Genomic DNA, 20,503 nt, shown 5'->3' on the forward strand with positions numbered 1-20,503 from the left:
CAACATGAAAGCACTGACCCAGCAGCCTGAACCATGGATGGGTTCAGGCAGCTGATGGTAGCATAATGGGGAGGGGGGATAATTTCTAGGCATGCTTTGGACCACTTAGTACCAGCTGAGCATTGTTTAAACACCACAGCCTACCTGATTATTGCTGTTGACTATGCTGATCCCAGCTCAAACTCAAATGATCTCAAACTGGTTTCATAAACATGACAAGGAGCTCACTGTACTCAAATGGCCTCCACAGTCATCAGGTCTCAGTTCATAAAAGCACCTTTAGAATCTGGTGGAACGGGAGGTTCACATCCTGGATGTGCAGCTGACAAATCTGCAGCACCTGTGTGACGCTTTCATGTTACTATAGCCCAAAATCTCTGAGGAATCCAGCGAGGTACTGACAATGTGTGCCCAATAACATGGCTGATGAGTCCATTATGACCGAGTTTTGTAGTTAAAAACAAAAATAGAGGAGCTAAGATGCAGTGTGCATTTTGTTGTCAAACTAACAGAGTACACTGGCCAGAAATCCAACCAACAAACACACACGTTTAACCGTATTAGGGGTAACTAATAAAATCAATTAAACTTTTAGTCTTTAACGGATCAAAAATACAATTATAAGATATGTAAGACGGCACAAAACAAATAAATTACAGTCCAAAAATCGATTCAGATTCATTTTGTTGTGAAAACAAGTGCCACACAAGTATCTGTGAGCTTTATGGCGGATATTCTAATATCAGTGACGGCATTTGTGTCTATAAAAACAAGGTTGTCTTGAAAATGTGCTAAAAAGTGATGATAAATAACAGGAGCTGAAACCAAAAGTGTCTCCAGAATACTGAATAATAAATGTAAGTTATATTTTATTGTGGAAAAGGAACCTTTCATTTGAACAAAACATGTAACAGAGAGAGAAAATAAACATTTCATACATATGGTATAGAAAAACAAAAGTGCAATGAGGATTCTTTAGAAAAACCACTTCACAACAGACAGGACGGCAGGGCGATATCACAGCGCAATATCCTGTGCTACAGTACCCTCTTGTGGTGCAAAGCACGGTGAAAAACATCTGTGCCATTCTGAGTACCGAAAAACAAAAATTCAAATTCAAAAATTAAAACAATACTAAATAAATTAGGTCCAGGAATTTAAGTCACTCAAAAAATTAGGTCAGGGTCTCCCCTCGGTCCTGAGGGAGTTTGAAGGTTATGGATTACCTGAGGTTTATCTTTATTGAAAAGTGCACAAGATCAATAAGTTGCTAAGGCAGTTTTTAGATGAGACTTGGGTGTTTCTTTGTTCTCTGCTCGGTGCTTCCACAAACTAAAAAAAGAGTAACGTCAGCGCACCTCCGGCGTGCATGAATCTAAACTTTCAAAGGATATAAACTGGTCGTGTGATCTGTGAGCGAAGCAGCTTTCAGACCTCTTTGTTCCATCGGGGAATGATGGGCTTGCGATACGTCCGTCTCTCAGAGATGTTTCGTCTGACTTTGACCACTGCTGCAGGCGCCACCTCCAATTCCAGAGAAGGGCTTGAGTGGGACTTTTTAAGCATGCCATCCACATCATCTTCCTCTCCCAGAGAGTCAGCGCATACAGCTTTATCAAACGAGTTCAGGTCTGGTGCGTTTAACTCGCTGTCGCCTGTCTTTTTCACGCTCTTCCACCCCTCCAGCACCCGAATGTAGGTCTCATAGCGACATATCTGTGGGACACAGGCTGATGAGTGGCTCAATTAATAATCATATATGGATATAAAATCCTGGGTCCATCTCACCTCATGCTGCAGGTACTGCAGGTGCTCCTCCATATCCCGGGCTTTGGCCTTTTTGCTGTCCAGCGTGCTTTGCTGCTGGTTTTCGAGGTCCACCTTGAAGGACTCCAGCATTTTTGCATGAGACTGAAGCTGATGCTCCTGCACAGGGAACACATGAGAGGCTTCATGTAAATAAATGTGACACAAACACTGGTGAGGAACCAACAGAAACAACAGCAGAGAAGCACTATCGGACACACTATAGCTGGACACACTATAGCTGGACACACTATGCGTCTACTGAAATACAAAATGTATAAAATGCCTCTAATGGTTTCAATATTTACAGCCACCACAGACAGTAGGGGTGTCAAACATAGGGCTGGGGGGCCAACCTGGCCCAGTGGAAAATTATAAGGAGGGCATAGACTTCTGTACTTTACTGTATTTTCATAGATTTTACAACTTGTGCTGTTGATAAAATATCAAACAAAACAAACATTTAGTGAAGTCACGAATGAATTAGTTCCTAGAACAGATTTCCTTACCCGGGTGATTGAGCATGCATCGAGACATATCTGCTAGAACCTTTTTCTGTAATTTTACACATCTATTTCTTACAATTTAAGCCCAAAGAGTCATGCTGACAGCTTTCATCCATTTACTACAGCAGCATTTTTGTAACTGCACTTCTTTTTTTCTCCTATGACAATATCTGAGGGATTCAATGTGTAGTTAAACTTCTTTACACTGAAAAGGGGATTTTCACTGGTCTGCCCCACTTAAGGTCAAAGTGGGCGATGTAAAACGAGTTACACATCGCTGGTGTAAAACATGGACGTAGCTCCCAGGTTGGAAAAAATAAAACCCATCTGTACTGGCCTAAAACCTGCATTCTATCTGGAGGTCAAACTCTTTCCTGATGAGTCTAATTCTCTCTCATTTCAGCTCATAATGACAAAAAAAAAGAGGTTTATTTTGTATAAATTCAAAATGGAGGATTATCTGTGGTATGTTTATTTGCTGACAACTGAGTCAGTGGATTCCCAGTCTAACCAGCTCCTCCTCGTGTTATCCGTTTTTTTGAAACAAAGATCGCAGAAAAGGCTAATCTTCAAAACAGGACTTAAGAAACAAAGAAATGATATCACTGTAGCGTTTATGTTTATGCTGGCTGTGGGAGACACCAAAATACATTAAAATGTACATTTTTCTAATATTATCGAGCGAAGGAACACTTGTTTTATGAGAAGTAAAAGACAAGGGTTATCTAAATAAACCTAATTTGCTATTTTTAACTCCATTTTGTCTCAAGATGATTGAAAACCGTAAATAAATACATTAGAACATTATTCTAGACTAAAGGAAGCACAAATAGAGCCATTAAAAACAAATTAAAATATAACAGGCCTACTCTGTCACTTCTAGTGAGCAAAAAGTTCAGTCATGTGAAGGTTAATGAAGCATGTCCACAGCAAAACACAAACACAAAGTGGTGGTTTGTCTGAGTGGACAGCTCGGTGTGTGTGTACCAGAGTCTCAGCCGACTGCGATGCGGGGAGGATCGGTCTGCGGAACTTCCTCTGGGAGCCGACGGCAGCGGGGAACGGAGGCGACGAGTGAAGAGCCGAGACTAAGTTGATGCGGCTGATCCACGAATTCATCTCCGCTTTGGACCTGACAAGAAAAACAAATGGCTGTTCTGACACCGGCCGTTGGACTCTTTGGCACAAACCCGCATATGTATGCTCGGCTTGGACGTGCTGCGACTTACGAGGCCTGAAAGAGAAAAACCCTCCAGTCGGCCGTCTGCAAACGGAAGACGTGTGGCTTCTTGGTGTAATCAGCTGCTGGTTCAGCCAGAGAGTGATGCACGCTCACCACCTCCTCTATAATGTGCTGATCCCTTCGATAATCATTCTAACACATAAGAAGGAACATAAAGAAACGCACAATCACAAAACACAGGAAATGATGCTATATTCTGTATAATAGACTCTGTTACACTATTAACAAAGCAGGAATGGAGTTACTGACCTTCTGTAAGTAAAGGACCATTCCTTTAAGCACTCCATCAAAAGTCTTCCAGCTTCTCTTTCCCCATGGTGCTACCACACAGAAGCATCCAGCATTTAGTAACAAAACTCATGCAAAGGAGACGTTAACTTCTTTAAAATTCGCCAAACCTCCTCCTGCAAAGAAATACTGGTGGCTGCCAGCGTTAGCCCTCAGCCTTCAGATGCACATATGGTATAAATCTCAAAATCATAGCTGATTTCCTTCTCAAATTATCGCATTCACAAGATTTTCAAAACATTCTGAAAATCTTGTTCAAGGTCACTGAGATTCAAAACTGTTTTCTGAGATCTTTAGTAGATGCACCTATGGTGTCAATTTCAAATCCTACATCGCCTCATTCTCAACTTCTTGCATTTATAAACTGAGGTGTCCGTGCCGACCGCCCGGCAGGGAAGGCTAAGCGTTGTTTTGAACGCTTAGCCTTTTACAGCTAAGCGTTCAAAACAATATCTGACTGCATCACTAAATCACAGTTTAGTTAAATAAACCCTCGTGGGAAGTTTATTAGTTTCACTTTGCTTTTGCTTTCAGACCTGCTTTAAGTCTTCATGGCACAGATTCAACAATTTGCTGGAAACATTCCTCAGAGATTACGCTTTACGCTGACATGACAGCATCACTCAGCTGCTGCATCAATACATCTGACCTCTGGCATCAACTGCTGCTTACTGTCTCCTTTTTTCAGCCCATTTACTGTAAACCCTAGAGGTGGTTGTGTGGGGAAAATCCCAGAAGGTCAGCAGTTTCTGAAATATGAGATGATCCCGTCTGTCACGAACAACCAACCTCATCTCATTTCATTCTAATGTTTGTTTTGAACTTCATTGTGTGATCTTATTCACATGAGTTTTTGCTATGCGACTGGATGGTTAGATCTTTGTGTTACCGAGCAGTTGAACCTGTGTACTCAATAAAGTGGCCAGTGACTGTAAAATCTCGTTACACCACTGTACCATCTGCTTCATTCTCAGTTTGAGGTGTTACAAGTAAGAGTTCTGCCTCACGAGGTTAAGCGGTAACTTTGAGGCACAGACTGGAACGATAAAACGTCAAACGATTTACAAAATATTCTTGATAATTCAAAATAACTGTACTCATGCGCACATCTATACATTTATTTCCATTTTTTTAAGAGCGTTATATGTTTGAGGCAAGTAAAGAGTAAAGTTTAGGGGATTATTTTTAGTTTATTTTCAAATTAATTTAAGATTTTGTTGGTTTCCAGAGCAGATTTAGTCTTTTCAATTTCACTTTTATTGTTTAAAATCTACAGTTTCAAATTCAAATTCAAAGTTTCAGACCAGATGGGATAAAACATACCTTATTTATCTGTTCTAAAACATGGAAAACATCCTGAGGAAGGAATACTTTGTTAGGAAGTCCCTAACTCACAGATATTTCATGACTAGTTGTGGAAGTGGAATTATTGCAAAGTGGAAGCATTTAGGCATCACAGCAACTTAGCCACAAAGTGGAAGACCACGTGAAGTCACAGTGTGCTGAGGCGCTTTGTGAGCAAAAGTCAGCAACGCTCTGCTGACATAATAACTGCAGAGCTCCAAACCTCCTCTGGTGCACAGAAACAGTGCACTGGGAGCTTCGTGGCATGAGCAGCTTCTGTAGCTGTAATGTGTAGATGGTGTATCTAAAGCTGCAGCGTGAATCTCAGATGTGTATCTGTGTCGCACTCACTGCGTTTGCCATCGATGTCAGCGTGTAGCTTTCTCTGGAGAAACCCGTTTTTGACGACGGCAGCCTTTTTGTCATGAGGAATGTCCAGGAAGGGGTTAACCTTTGAGCGCAGCCGTGGATTGTCGCCCGGATCTTCATTCACCACGTTCTTCAGCTCATCCTCATCACTTTGACATAAAATGGAAGAATATGCGAGTGAGATCACGCATTAAAATCGAGGAGGACTAACGCACAATCGCTTTACTTACACAGCCCATTCCAGCGGCTCGTTCTTTATGGAGTTGTAAAGACTCTGCAAAGAGAGAAAAAGCTTCATCAATCAGGACTGAACTTTTCTCAAGGAGCTCTCCAAAGGAAAAACTGAAAATCTAGGAAAGTATTACTTTCAAGAGATCCTTGTTGAAGTTCACTCCATCATTCATTCCATCCAGGTTTGACACAAACTTAGAAGACGACATGGATTTTCCTACATGCTGTCAACACACACAACACATGTTTGATTACAGCACAAAGTTTACAATGATTGCTCTAAATGCCACAAATGTCTGCTACCTGTCCATGCAAGTCAGTGTTGAGAAGCATCAGGGCACATGTCAGAGCCAACACAGCCCCTGAGGACATTAAAAAAACAGAAAAGTGATGTTGACGCAAGAATCTGTTAAATGTAAGTTCCTATCTCTGTATCTCGCAGCACGACACAACAGGCTCACCCGAGGAGGAAAAGGAGTCAGGGTTGCACTGATGGAAGCGGCAGGAGAAATGCTGCAGCACGCGCTCTCTCTCCTGCGTCTCTCCTATCAGCACCACCACTTTGAGAAAAGACCTAAGAAAGAAAGAAAATGACTAGGAGACGCTCTCTGAACCTCTCCGTTTTAAAAGGAGATGTCGGTGGAGGCAATCCAAGCTTCTGTTTGTTTTATTACCTCAGGGAGTGATCCAGAGTTTGGCCGGTGAAGTCAAAGAATTTCAGGTATTCCTCTCCGACAGCGCGGCTGAAGTCGTTACTAAATAAAAACAATTGATAAATAAATAAAAGAGAGAAGAAGAAAAAATAAACTACGTCAGCACTGTCACCGCTTTATTTATCTGCCACATTCATCTGTAATTTTATTTCATGGGGAAGGATGTGGTGTTACGAAAAAATACTGACTTCTTCAATACAACGGCAAAGCATTAACACACTCAAACCTCCTTACCCAACCCCACTCCGCAACAGCTTCAGTGACTCAATGTTATGAGGCTTTTTCAATTTGAGGGAAGAGTGAGTTTTAATTCAGGCGGGCCTTTTAGGTCTTAAGGTTTCATATGTTTGGGGTGGCTGCAACTGAGGAGGTAGAGGAGGTCATCTGCTACTCAGAGGGTTGGTGTGCGATCCCTGGCTGCTCTTGCCTGCTCTCAGCACCTAACCCTAAGGTGCTGAGAGTAAATCAGCACCTTCGAAACAACGCAAAGTTGTTTCTTTTGGGCAAATTATGATGATTTAAGATCATAAATGAAATAATTTAAAATATACAATATATAGCAGTGGCCCACCGCCTTTGGCAGAAAACTAGATGATTAGTAACATTTTTTTACTTTTTTTTTTCATTTATATATACATCTGAAAAAATGTGAAACCCATATGCTGACTTAAAAAAAGCATATAATATGTGCGTCATAGCCTACTTCTGTCACCTGGCAGTGGTGAGAGGTGGTAGCTAGCATAGACACAAACATATGTCCTAGTATTTAGTCCAAAATTCAGAATTTTCTTTTACATTTTTAAAAGTATTCTGCACAAAAACAGATAGGACTCAATGTAGATTAAAATTATGAGATATTTACTACACGTATGCACGCTTAAATTATAATATAATCATAATAATAATGGATGCTTTTGCATTTAAAAAGGTGTGAAGATTTGTCGAAGTCTCCACTTCTGGATTTCTTTAGCATTTGAACATGGATTTAAGTAACCTGGTTATAGTTAATTTAAAGCGTTTCACAAGTTGGAAACTGTAAATGTGTCACAAAAATAAAATTTAACATAGATATAATCTGTTGTGTTTGAGCACACATTTGCAAACATACGGATCTTGGAGCTCTTCTGTGGAGCCACCACCAAAAGACTAAAATGATTCAAATCTATTAAAATATATACTCTTACTCTTTGTCTAAGTGCTTCACCACATCTCCACGTTGAATCTCGTCCAACTTGAACAGCTTTTCAGCGAGGATGCGGGCCTTCTCTCTGTCCACCTCGCCTCCATTCATAAGAGGCACCGCTGTCTCCAGGGACGTGGGCTGCTTTCCGTTTGCCACTACTGTTTCTAAATCTCCATCCTCAGTCCCCCTAACATCTTCTGTTAGATCTGAAGTCTCACCCTGTTTTTCCTCCTCATTTAACTCCTGAGTTTCGGTTGTATTTACTGGTTCCTTATCGTCTTCTGAAGGCGCTGTCTCTTCTTGCTGCCCTGCCTTTCCAGGGTCTTCAGCTTCAACACAAACAGCCTGCTCCAACTGAGGAGACTCCTCTGGCTGCTCTGCATCGTCAGGTTGGATTACCTGGTCTGTCAGTTCCATCTCTGGTGACTCTTCCAGATGCTGGGGTGGTTCTAAGTGGTCAGCGTCTTCCTCGGTTTCATGTGACCCCTCTACTGGTATCTGCTCTGGGTTTTCAGTCACCTCGAGATGCTCGGGCTCTCTGTCCTGCACCTCAAGCTGCAGTGAAGCGTCTGTGTCCTGCAAAGCTGTTTGAACACAGTCTTGTTGCTCTAAACAATTTAAATCCTCCAGTTTTTCACCCAGCTCTTGTTTGTTTTCTATCCTCTCTGCATTTTCTAAAACCTGTAACGCTGCTCCCTCGTCATTGTCCACAGCTTCTGGCTGTTCAGGCTCCACGTTCTGTTCGACATCTTCACACATTTCTGTCCGACTGGTGAGATCTTCATGTAACTGGTTCAGTATCTCTTGGTCCTCTTCAGCGCTGAACTGCAGGCTTTCCTCCAAAAGCTCTGGGGGTGGCAGATCCACTAGCTTATCTGCCTCTGTCGACACTCCAGTGTCATCAGTTGGAAGGGGCTCTGGATGTACCTCCCTAAAAAGTGCACGAAATATGCAGTGCAGTTATTGCAAAAAATACTATACAGTAAAAAAACAAAACTTGCATGACACAATGGAAGGATACGCAGTTAGCGAGGGCCAGAGATGTCACTCAACCTCTTCTGCATGATATTTACTGACTTGTTTCTCTGTGTGGCTTCTGTCAACACCACTACTTTAAATAAAGCTGCTCTTAGCGATCATGCTCGCAACTTGTTTGGTGTTAGATGACAAAATAATTTAAATGCAACATAGAAACATCAAAATGCAGCTGAGAAACTGTGTATTAGTAACCATTAAGTGTTATATCACAAAAACCCAGATGAGGAGTAGGAGGTCTTCGGTCAAAGAAGTATATTTAGCTAACAGCACGTAGGCGTTAAAGACATACCATTACATACCAACCACAATCTTCGGGTCTTTTGGAGTTGTGATAGCACTATTTGATAGGTGTCAGTGCCATCATTGTTCTATTTTTACAGTTTAACTACCTACTATTCTAATAATCATCACCTAAAATTCAACAGTGGTGGCATTTATTATTAAAAGCAGTATTGAGCTATTATTAGAAATTACCAGGAAATATATCAAAATATATCGCCACCACACTCAGTTGCACAGAAATCGTTATGTTGCATAGGAGCTGTTATGTTGCTATGCAACTCCCTCCTCATAATATCTAGATTAACATTTCTTTAAAAAATTATGCAAAGTCGTTTCCTTAGAAAATCTGCATACAGTTTAGACTACATGGTTAAATTAGGAGAAATTGTTTCTTGAGAATGGACAGCAGTCAGAATAACTTAAATTTTCTGAGTGAGCAATGTAGAATTGGGACTGGGAGGAGACCCAAACCCAGCCTCATGGGGTCAAAAGCTAGCGTGGATCCTTCTTTGTCGACCCCCTTTGAGGAAGACAGGAGTAGCTGAGAGTATGATTGTGGCAGATTTTGTTACCTGAATTTAAATAAAATGCAGAATTGACTATCAAAAGGTCAGAAAGCAGAAATTTTTGTATGGGTGTGAAAACATCCTCCTCTCGGGAGACGAGACAACATTTGCTAGTACTTTCAAGATGTTCTGGCAAAATTAAGTCTCTGGTTCTTTCAGTATGGACCTAATACCCAGTCACACTCTTGTTAAGAAAAATAATGTGATAATTATATTTGAGCTGACATTCTGCAAACATATTTTTCATTTTCATTTTTCATTAAATGCTGAACAAATCTCCTTTAAATTTACTGACATGTTGTGAACAATGTCAAGTTCTCAATCTTGTAGACTTAAAGATTTTTCTTGGTTTTATTTAGTTACTGTAATAAGTCGACCTCACCCAGAAAGCTTTTTTTGAAAAATCATTGCTGACTTGGTGTCAGAAATGATTAAACGATGTTCTGTCATGCAATCGGTGTTAAACATACCGAGTTCTTTTTGGTTTCAGAATCAAGCGATGGTATAGAATATCAACAGCGTTTTACAGATGATTTATTCACACTTTTCACTCAGTGGGTTTAATGTTAGCACATGTTTCCTGTTCCTCTTTTTCAAGCTCATGATACTCACACATTCATCAGACAAATGACACTTTCTTCACTGCAGGATGCGTTTGCCTCACTCTGCCCTTCTTCTACCTTGCCCCACTGCTCGTTCTCTTCCTCGGTTTTGTCACCATTTGCTGAAGTTCGCTTTTCCTCCGACTCTCCTGACTCCTCCTGCCCAGTCAGCAGAACACAGGAGTCTTTCTGTTCCTCTTCTAGCTTTAAATCTACAAAGCTGTCCACATATTCATCCGAGCTTCCAGTTCCCAGAGCAGTATCGATTAGTTCCTCAGTTTCAGCGGGATGTGATGTCACTGAGCGACCCTCCTCTTCTTCCGATTCTGCTCTCAATGGGACTAGAAGCGTGTGAATACGACTGCATGCAGTTAACTTATAGAAAATATTACTGAAAGGCAAGCCATCAAGGCCATGAATGTTTAACAACAACTCTGAGTGATACATACCGTTATTACTCTCTACCAGCTCGTCTTCTTTCCACCGTGTCTCCAGCTCTTGCACATCTGCAGCATCACATGGCTGAAAATTGCAAGACGAGCCACTGAACATTAGTTGCGAGAGAAAAACTTGTGATTGCCCGTGGGTTTGCGAGCAGGAAGATACATGCTGAGGCTCATCTGACTAACATTACATCCACCCTGATCCACCTAACTCTGCTCAACCTGCCACAGCAACCCAAAGACAGAGATGCTGAGTTATGCTCAGTAAAGAAAGGGTTAACGATACAGGAAACTGTAGGTAAATGTGTGAACATTCACTCAGGAAAAAGAAAATCCTAAACAACCTAACAACCTCACACACACCTTCTTTATATCCATCTATCTTTATTTATTTATCTATCTAAAAATAAATAAATAAATAAAAAACCTTACCTCAGTGTCACTTCCTGTCCACTCAGGTTCTGAATTCAGAGGTTGTGGATCGAGGCCAGCTTCTTCCTCCCTGCTCTCCGCTTTGAAAAGCTCAGCGCTGACATCCTCTTGAGACTCGTGAAGTGATGGGGAAGTGCTGCCTTCATTCGTCACAGCGCTGACATCCTCAAAGTCCAGCTCATTGGCTGAGCTGCTGTCAGTCATGAGCAGAGGCTGCTCTGCAGCGGGATCGGGCATGTCCCATTGAACTGTAGCAAAGGAAAGTGGGGGGCTGGTACAGTTGACATGACACACTGGCCACATCATTTGGCCCCACTGTTCCGCCTCCTCAGAGGCATCACAGCCCTTCTTAGGGCTGAGATTGGCCTGATCCGACAATGCTGCTGCCTCCTCTTCCCAATTGATGGACTGATGATCTATACAGTTACTCGATTCTTGCTGAAGCACTGAATCTGTAGCAACTGTCTGAGAGGTGCACAAGCTGTCCTCCTCCATAAGCGCCTCTCAGTAGTTATCAGTGTATTTGTGGGTTGTGGTGAGAGGTGTAAAATCTGCAGATGTATGGCTACAAAATGTCCTCGTTGGCCAAATGACAGACAGGAACTTTTTAAGGTGAGCCCCCTTCCGGGTGCTGCCTTTCACAGATCTGTAATAATTTTAAAAAAAGGAAAAAAATACAAAAGATCAAACTACTACCACGTTTTAAAGCTCTTTGAATCTCGCATTAAAAAGAAAATGGAGAAACACCCCCGGGGGGAGATGATTAGCTGACAGACAAAAAAGCCATTCATAAAACGCTGCTATATTTAGTTGTAAAGAAACTGCCGCCATTCAAATACAGATTATCATTATAGTTAAACTGCACTCACCACTTGTATGGCAACATAATCCAGTTTTGTCTGTAATTTTATTTTTATCCCATCATGTTCATTTGGCAAGGATCTCAAACTCTTGGTGTGTGTTTGCAGTTATGCAGTGCAACAAGCTTTAAGTAAAATGTCACAGAAGCACGCTTGTACTTCCTGACCACAGAAAATCAGCCAAGCAAGAGAGAGTCAGAGGTGTACATGGTGAGGATAGAGAATCGAGGCCTAGGGAGGGGCTGAGGGGTTGCTTCTGGTGAGCAGTTTAACTGTCTGCATTCTGCGTTTATCGTTTTATCGCCAAATCGCACTGCGAACCTGGCTTGTGGATAAAGCCGGGTCTCTGCTTTAATTACAATGCTTGTTATCGACACAAACAAAAGAGTGTCATGGATGTCTCTCCTGTCAACACAGAGGCCAAAATACCACCTGCCTTTGCACTTTGGGAGGAAATAATAATCAGTATTATTCAACTACTTTAATGTCACCTTCATCTATGCCACTCTCTCTCTGGAAAATGCCTTTTTATTGAAAAGTTTCTGTCTATCTTCATTATTTTATTCACGTCAGATAACCAACATCCGGGATAGACCACATTTCCTGTGTGGGTGCTCACTTCTCAGTTCCTGTTAGCGTGCAGCAAGTGCTACATTATGGGAGGCAACAAAGAGAGAAAACTCTAAATGAGTCAGATTGTGTTTGAAAACAAAATGCTTAAATTGTTGCTTTTCTTTTTCTTTTAATTTCTCCAGACGGTAATAAAAATGCACGGTATAAAAATTAAAAAGTAACGGGCAGCCCTCACACATTGAACATCGATGGCGCTGTCCTGATTTCAATCTCTCCTTGATAGACTTTTGTTTCATACAGCAACAGTTTTGCACCAGATTATATGCGGTAGCATTGTTGATGATAAAAACTTTACCAGTGAAAGCCAGACGGCTGTGAAGCTTTGCGGAAACATTCCTCAGACACAATAAAAGAGAGAACAAGAATAAAACTTGGTGACTTCAGCCAAAACATTTAGACATATTCTGACTGAGCTGAGTGTGGTCACGAGAAGTTGCTTAGATTGCATGGGAATATACTCACCAAAATTACATGCTAGGGGGATGGTTAACACAAATTAAAGGAGAAGTATAAATGGTAACGGAAAAAAAGATACTAGAGGGAAAAAAGGGAACACAGGCACATCGAATGAAGTAAAAGTTTTGAAATGGCTTAATAATAATAATAGTATTCAGAGAAATAAAAGTAAAACCAATCTCATTATAGGAGGAATATTTTCAAATGTGAAGCGTGACTTACCCCCTCTGGGTTCTTTAAAGCGACATCATATGATCAGCCAGCTTGTGAGTTCTTAAGTCCTGTGGAGAGAAAAGCAAACCACTGTGTTATACCGGCTTTATATCGCTGTGCACTCACAGAAACAGCCACTCAACACGCAGACACAGAGAAGCCTGCAAGTAAGCCTCAGAGCTGTGTATAGCAAACAAGTCTCATATCCACCTAGCAGCCTTTAAGTGTAGGTTACAAGCCCAAGTCTGGACCATCTTCCCTTACCTTCTTCATCATGCTTCCTGTCCATATTAACTAGACCAAACTCGTGGTTACGTCTCCCTGCGTCGTTTTTTTCACTCTGAACAGCAAGTAAAGGGAGGGAAAGGAGGAAAAGATCTGCTGAATGGCAGCAACAAGGAGGAAGGAAAGGTTCATTGTGATTGGCAGATGACTCAGGAACTAAAAGGACACCTGAGAGGCCTGGCCCCCGCCCCACTGGCCTAAAGGCATGCATGCAAACACACACACATACACACACAACCACAGAGACACCAGTGAGGTAAGGGGAGTGGCCCGACTTCATTCTTTCAGATGCCACTAGGAACAATGTGGAAAAACCAGAAGGTATCCAAACTCATTAGCAGTTACTCTTTCTGCTGGTGCCAACTGTGAGCAGAAAAGCCTGTTTGACACATACAAGACATTTTTTAAGACATTCCTCTCTCACACATCAATTCATCCTATATTTAGCATCAAATCACTCAGAGAGTTGTGCGTATGCCTTTTATTTCACTGGTGTAAAATGCAAAGAAATATCTTACAAAAAAAAAAAAAAAACTTGGGGTGAGGAACCACGTAAATTGGCCTCTCTGTATCTCACTAGTTGTAAAACCAGCAAAAAACTGCGTGTGACAAAGCGAGAATAACCGTTGAGACAGGTGTTGTTTGTGTATAATTTCTAGAGTTAATGGCCTACAAATGATAGCACCATATCCAATCATACACCTGTTTAACTAAAACTAGCACAAGCACAAGTATCTATTATAAACATAGAGCAACAATAATCAATGTAATGTCAATGTAACCTAGCTATAGACCTTTTCAAGGTATCAATAGAGAAATCATTCAACTTTGTCTGTTTTACGACCTTATAGCACTTTTATTATACTTAAATTGCATTTATTGGTTTTCTATGTCTATAATGTTTCTTGTTCAGTAGAGCTACACTTCACTGTTACTGTTTTCCTGGTAGGTTGGCTGGATACTGACTTGCAAATGTAATGTTTCCTTTAGCAGTTGTCTACTCAGCACTTTCACAGAAGCCAGTCCAACAAGTACCAAGCAAGAGGATAGCCTGTATTTGGGTGTATACAAATTCTGTGTTTATGAATGAAAAGTGTAAATGTTTAGCTATACTATCTAATTGTTATTATTGGCACCTTGCTGCAGTACCATGAAGGAGCTGTCTGTGACTGCACAGGCCTGCACTTTGACATATGTGTTACATTTGTGAAAATTGCCCATGTCAGTCATGAAAAATGCTCATAAAATAAAATGTTTCTTTACGTTAGTCTGTTTCCTGTATACATACGAAAAAATGGGAGGTGAGCAACTATCTATGGTAGTTTCATTCAATTTAATTTGCAACTAAAGATGAAGAATTTTATTGAAAGCCCTACAAATATATACATAAAAATGTCCGGTGATAGCTATATTAACATGTCAATTTTTATCTCTAAATGTCTCTAAATGGCATTAATATTATTAGCATTAGCACTCTGTTAGCTTCGTTAGCAGTTAGCGAACACATTAACTGCAGTAACTCATAGCAAGAGTTTGCTAACGAATAACTGATGTTTTACTGAAGCTTTTATTCCCTGTTACCATTTTTATACCGTTAAGTTGGTTTATATATTTAACATATAAATATGAATCCCAGGAACTGCTTTGTTACCTATACTCTAGAAATTTATTAGCATTATTAGCATCAGGATAGCCTTTGGTATCAAAATATTAGTATTACCTAACATTTTAGGTGAACATCCTTGCCGCTGGGGTAATGCGGATTATTACTGCTCCTACAAGTACGTTTGTTGCTGTTAAAGAAACTTTAACACTATTGTACAAACACAAACAGTCAATTGCCCTCCACACCAGCAGGGGCGCTACAAACCTGGGAGTCGTCTTACAAGCAGAATCGTCCTCTCCTCGCTGTCTCTGCTTTGTTTGTTCCGCACACGGCAGCAGGGTCGCACACACCCACTTTTACCCAGAGACTTTCAACCTTGCGCAAACACACATCTGGTGAAGTGTGTGCAGCTGTGTCCGCTCAGGCTACAATGGCCAAGACCGTGGATCTAAAAACGTTCCTAGAGTCTTCACTGAATGAGATTTTTAAAGCCACGGTGAGCGACATCCTGGACTCAGTCGACCGGACACTGTCCGAGTACCAGGGCACAATACAAAGGATCGAGTCTGAAAACGAGGGCCTGAAGCGGCTGCTTTTTGCACAGACAAGCACAGAGTCTGCACCTGGAGGTATGGTGACCTGCTGTCGCTCATGACATGTTAGTTAAAGCATGCCCTGGACCATCATCAGATAGACTTATGTACAAGGGAACCACGTGACACTATACCCATGAACATTTACATGCAAATAATGGAGCTGTGCATGTTTTACAGCTACAACTTCAGCTGATTACTTTACTTCTTTGACTGGAAGCTCAGGTTTAGTTTGGAGACAAAGTTAGACAAGTGAGGTTGAGATGGTTTGATGAGGGATAGTGGATATACTGGACAAAGGATGATGAAGAGCTGGGGCTACCAGGCAGGAGGAAAAGAGGAAGACCTCAAAGGAGAATCGTAGATGTAGTGAAGGAGGACATGGCAGAGGGTTGGTGTGACAGAGGAGAATGCTAGGGACAGAGAGGAAGCAGATGTTCAACTGTGGTGACACCTACAGGGAGCAGCCGGAAGAAGAAAATAAAATATGAGAAGAAAACTGAATCCTCTATCAATTATGAATATTAAACTTAACTTATTTCAACTGTTTGTTGCCAAAAGAATGACTGAATAATTGGCAAAACTGTCCAATTATTTATCAGTAAAGAACACAGCAATTAGTTTCAGTGCCAAAATGTTTATGAGGTAAAAAGCAGATTTTGTGCTAAGAGGTTTAGGCCTTCCCCCAAATAAAATGACCATAATTATAAAATAAACAAACAAACAAACAATAGTTTAAGCAGTTGGATTTATATATTTGTGCATAAAATAGATTTTTGATGCGCAAATTCACCGCACAATGCATTTATAGCCAACGCTGTAAAGGACAATTATGTCTACTGTAATATGTAGTAGTAATACTGTGTATAGTATGGATGCTAATTAGTATAGAACCAGCAAAAAATACAGTACAATGGAAACGTCTTGAGCAACCTATCATTTATTTATATTTTTTGCCAGAAAAAATTGAAAGTAGATGCAGGGATTTATTGAAACATGTGCAAACATAGCAAGAAAGTACTGTTGCCTCACAGCAAGGTCCTGAGTTCAAATCGACCATCTGGCCGGGGCTTTTCAGTGTGCAGTTTGATGTTCTCCCACAGTCCAGAGACATGCAGTCAGTGGGGTTAGGTCAGTTCTACTTACTAATGTATACTATTCATACATTTAGCTGTGTTAAAAGCTGCTGCTTTGCTCATTATTTTGCTTGAAATTCACAGATCTACATGAAGAAGAGGCCACTGAAAACTTCTCAGCTGCAGAATGGGGGAGTCATCCCAATGGTATGTTCAAGGTGTCCATATGCAGCAGTGACAAGAAGAGCGTCAAGAGGAAGAGCAAAGAAAAGATGAGGGGGGAGTTGCCACCTTCAACCCTTTTTCTGCAGACTAACCACACAGTACAGCATCTGTGTGTGAACTCAACAGGTATGGAAACTGGGATATCCATAAAGTCAGATATGGATGAAAGCCAGGCTATTGATCTCTCTCAGGCGTCAGTGCTTCTGAATATGACAATGAAGCCAATAAAAAATGAGAGCACAGAGGTCAGGTGTGACAGTCGTGATGAATACGCACATCAGCAGCCATCCCCGGGGCCCAGGCATGAGTACGGTGGTGATGAAGGCGATGTTAAAGTCACCATTGTTTCAGATCAATACATGCAGGACGGTCAGTTCATAAAGACTGAGGAAGAGGAGCAGAATGGGGACAGTTTCCACCAGCATGAACTGAAGTATGCGTCAAAAAATTACCCAGAAGCAGAGGGGGATTCAGCGGTGGGGACGAGGCATGTGTCTGAGCCAGAAGCAGTGACCCCTAAAGGAGACGATTTACCTGCTGTTCCTGTAGAGGAGTTTTTAGAAGTTTGTGACAACTTTTTGCGTTGTCCCACCTGTCCCAAAACGTTTAGTCGAGCGACCTCGCTCAACATTCACATCAAGACCCACAGCGGCGAGAAGGCTCACAGCTGCAGCTACTGCGGAAAATGCTTCAGCCGGGCCGACCTCCTCAAAGCCCACAAGCGCACTCACACGGGAGAAAGACCCTACAGCTGCAATCTGTGCAGTAAAACCTACGCTCACCCCAGCCAGCTCCGGATACACAAACGCAGCCACACCGGAGAGAAGCCATATTGTTGTTCGCATTGCGGGAAACGCTTCAACGAACACAACCAGCTGAAAGTCCACCTGCGGACCCACACCGGGGAGAGGCCATACGGCTGCCAGGAGTGTGGCAAAACATTCAGCAACGCGGGAAACCTGCGCATCCATGAGCGGATCCACACCGGTGAGAAGCCGTATTGCTGCGCCCAGTGTGGTAAGAGGTTCAATGGCCTGGGTGACCTGAAAACACATTACAGGATCCACACTGGAGAGAGGCCGTACAGCTGCGAGCTGTGCAAGAAGACCTTCAGCCAGGCAGGCCACCTCACCATCCACATGCGGATGCACACGGGGGAAAGACCGTACAGCTGCAACGAGTGCGGCAAGAAGTTTACAGTGGCCAGCAGCCTTAAATTGCACCAGAGGACTCACACGGGCGAGAAGGAGTACAGCTGCTCATACTGTAGCAAGAACTTTAGCAGGTCCGGTCACCTGAAGAGACATGAGCTAGTCCACACCAAGGAGAAGATCTTCCTCTGTAGTCAGTGCGGGAAGACCTACACTGACCAGTCCTCCCTGAAGAAGCACCTGAAGATGCACGTAACAAAAGAGCAGGAGGCTCAGAGTGAAGGAGACACGTGTCGGGCTGAAAGGAACTCGGACCGACCCGCAGCCTCAGAGATGCTTTCAGACACTCTTAGAAATTAAAACTGTAGGAGGTGAGTCATTTAAAAACTGACAATGAGTGCTGTATGTGACTGTAGTCAATGCGATAATGGTACACTTACAAGCTTTTTTAGGGCTTTTTAAGCACATCTAGCTGCCTACTTCTGCAGACGGAGTTTGAGTGTACTACATGTAAATGAGATGCATGAGCTGTCACCTTTTATATCTCAGCTTAGGGGGAATTCCAGTGAAAGGATGTGAGACAAGACGCTGAGTAAGTGGCGGATTTCTAACTTGATCAGAAAGCAGAAAAAAAACTTGCATTTACATAAGCAACAGAGCCAGTTGTGACTTCAGGTGCCAAAGTCGTCTAGAGCCACTAAGCACAAACTCCTAATGTAAATGCTGTACTGCTAGTGTCTCATAAATTCTCCATCTATTGAAAAAACAAAATCCAGTTCAGGGTTGCAAGGGCGCTGGTCACGACTCCATCACTTGGCTTATCATAATTAAAAAACTTAAAATGTAATAGAAAATAAAAGCCAAACTATCCGGCCTGCAGATTTGAACACACCGCCCTCTCTAGGATCATATATGTTGACCATATATGAATGCTTATAAAACAATAATATTGTTACATTGTCATAATATGGTTGTAATAAAGGAAAAAATGTGCATATAATAATCTTATAGTATTTCTTACTGGTGCTTGTCACATAAATATAAAGATTTTAGATGGTCTTTAAAAACTACAAACATTCTTAGTGTCGTTGCACTGAGGGATCTTCCAGGATTGTTGATCCAGTTTTCCAGAGAGTTGATTGGTCAGTGGAGTTTGATCTGAAAGATTATTCCCTCTGGAGTTACCGTAGTGATAAACCCCCAGTGATATACCCCCGTTAACCACGTGTTTCAGCATGAACCCCGTTAATGCTAAAACACAGGGTTAATCCTGAAGTTACCTTGATAAGCCCAAATCCTGCTTCATTGTATGAACCTCTAAAGCCTCATCTGCAGAAAAAAAATCTATCATTTAATTCTGGCATGAAAACAACAGACTGAAGGTTTCTTCACAGTACTGCAGTACTGTGAGCTGTGGTTAAAAGCTCTAAAAAGCCTGTGAGTGGAACTGAAGTTAACATTAATTTGTGCAACTACTGATACTGGTGTGTGTGTGTGTGTGTGTGTGTGTGTGTGTGTGTGTGTGTGCGTGTGTGTGTGTGTGTTTCAGTGCAATACACTGTTGTCCAGTCTGTGCTGTATTAATGTATTGTCAATGGAAGAAAATCTGTTTCCTTTGTAGCCCTGTCTGTCATAACACACTGTTTTTTTTAATGTACCTCTATGTTACCATTATGGTGACTTGTTTTTAAAAATGCTTTACTTTGAAAGACAAATTATTGACTTTGTTTAAGACACTAAGTCGTTGCTACAAGATTAACTTCAACAGTGGCTCTGTCTAAAATTTTTAATTTAACCAGAATAACACTATAATTATGTCACTCACAGGCACATTCACTTAATAATAAGCAGCGTGGTCAAATTAGATTAATTTAATGCTGTATATAGCTTTAACTATAGAGTTAGCACATGATCCTTTGACCTGAGAGGAATGTATCTGTGTAATAACGTCACTAAAAGAATGTTTCTATAAATATTGTAACTGTTTTGTAAGTCATGCTGATCTTAGAGGATTAGCTTAGGCTTGCTAACAGTTACATTACGGCTGGGTAAAAGCCCATCTTCATGATTGTTGTGGTACCTGCTTGTTGTATATCAGTTTATATGAACAGATTTGTCCGCCTGTGTGCTACTTAAAGCCTGTTTGTGTGATCTGTGTCTAAATTAAAGAGATGCATTAACGAAAACAGATTTTCATGTTTTATTGAGCTTTTATACGTTTAAAAAAAAGCACAAAAAACACAGAAACATTCAAACGCATTCAGTGCACGATGAAAATAAAACACACCACAGTGTGGTATTCAGATTGTGGTAAGGTGAACTGATTTTACTTTCACTGAAGTGTCTCATGCATTGATAG

At 41.4% G+C, this 20,503-nt stretch overlaps 2 protein-coding genes across 6 annotated transcripts; one reads left to right on the top strand and one right to left on the bottom strand.

Moving 5' to 3' along the window:
* Positions 1-852: 852 nt before the first annotated feature.
* Positions 853-15,512, bottom strand: LOC146570896 (uncharacterized). 4 transcript variants are annotated; one of them, XM_085279683.1, is made up of 18 exons: positions 15,364-15,512; positions 13,473-13,548; positions 13,218-13,276; positions 11,047-11,692; positions 10,621-10,693; positions 10,182-10,497; positions 7,685-8,614; positions 6,462-6,542; positions 6,249-6,361; positions 6,091-6,149; positions 5,922-6,011; positions 5,787-5,830; positions 5,539-5,705; positions 3,805-3,875; positions 3,542-3,687; positions 3,300-3,444; positions 1,789-1,926; positions 853-1,716 (listed from the first exon to the last, which is right to left on the bottom strand). In XM_085279683.1, the coding sequence occupies exons 4-18, from the start codon at positions 11,539-11,541 to the stop codon at positions 1,429-1,431; spliced, it is 3,156 nt and encodes a 1,051-aa protein (XP_085135809.1). In that variant the 5' UTR covers positions 11,542-11,692; positions 13,218-13,276; positions 13,473-13,548; positions 15,364-15,512; the 3' UTR covers positions 853-1,428. The 4 variants fall into 4 exon arrangements, with proteins under 4 accessions (XP_085135809.1, XP_085135805.1, XP_085135807.1 ...); XM_085279679.1 differs by having other exon boundaries at positions 10,182-10,512; XM_085279681.1 differs by lacking the exon at positions 15,364-15,512 and adding an exon at positions 15,214-15,349 and having other exon boundaries at positions 10,182-10,512.
* On the top strand, positions 15,265-20,330 carry LOC146570897 (uncharacterized). Of its 2 annotated transcripts, none has more exons than XM_085279684.1 (2): positions 15,265-15,728; positions 16,913-20,330. In XM_085279684.1, the coding sequence occupies exons 1-2, from the start codon at positions 15,530-15,532 to the stop codon at positions 18,502-18,504; spliced, it is 1,791 nt and encodes a 596-aa protein (XP_085135810.1). In that variant the 5' UTR covers positions 15,265-15,529; the 3' UTR covers positions 18,505-20,330. The 2 variants fall into 2 exon arrangements, with proteins under 2 accessions (XP_085135810.1, XP_085135811.1); XM_085279685.1 differs by lacking the exon at positions 15,265-15,728 and adding an exon at positions 15,747-16,823.
* Positions 20,331-20,503: the final 173 nt, after the last annotated feature.

This window comes from Mchenga conophoros, linkage group LG7 (genome assembly GCF_057382185.1).
Source record: "Mchenga conophoros isolate Kocher_MC1m ecotype Shallow Benthic linkage group LG7, M_conophoros_male_GT1.1, whole genome shotgun sequence".
Classification (NCBI taxonomy): domain Eukaryota; kingdom Metazoa; phylum Chordata; class Actinopteri; order Cichliformes; family Cichlidae; genus Mchenga; species Mchenga conophoros.

Coding starts and splice junctions, on each gene's coding strand:
- LOC146570896 (XM_085279679.1), bottom strand. CDS start 11,541: ATGGAGGAGGACAGCTTGTGCACCTCTCAGACAGTTGCTACAGATTCA. Junction 10,513..10,620: donor GCTGGTAGAGAGTAATAACG/GTATGTATCACT, acceptor ACACGCTTCTAG/TCCCATTGAGAGCAGAATCG. Junction 6,150..6,248: donor TGACTCCTTTTCCTCCTCGG/GTGAGCCTGTTG, acceptor TAATGTCCTCAG/GGGCTGTGTTGGCTCTGACA.
- LOC146570897 (XM_085279684.1), top strand. CDS start 15,530: ATGGCCAAGACCGTGGATCTAAAAACGTTCCTAGAGTCTTCACTGAAT. Junction 15,729..16,912: donor CACAGAGTCTGCACCTGGAG/GTATGGTGACCT, acceptor TGAAATTCACAG/ATCTACATGAAGAAGAGGCC.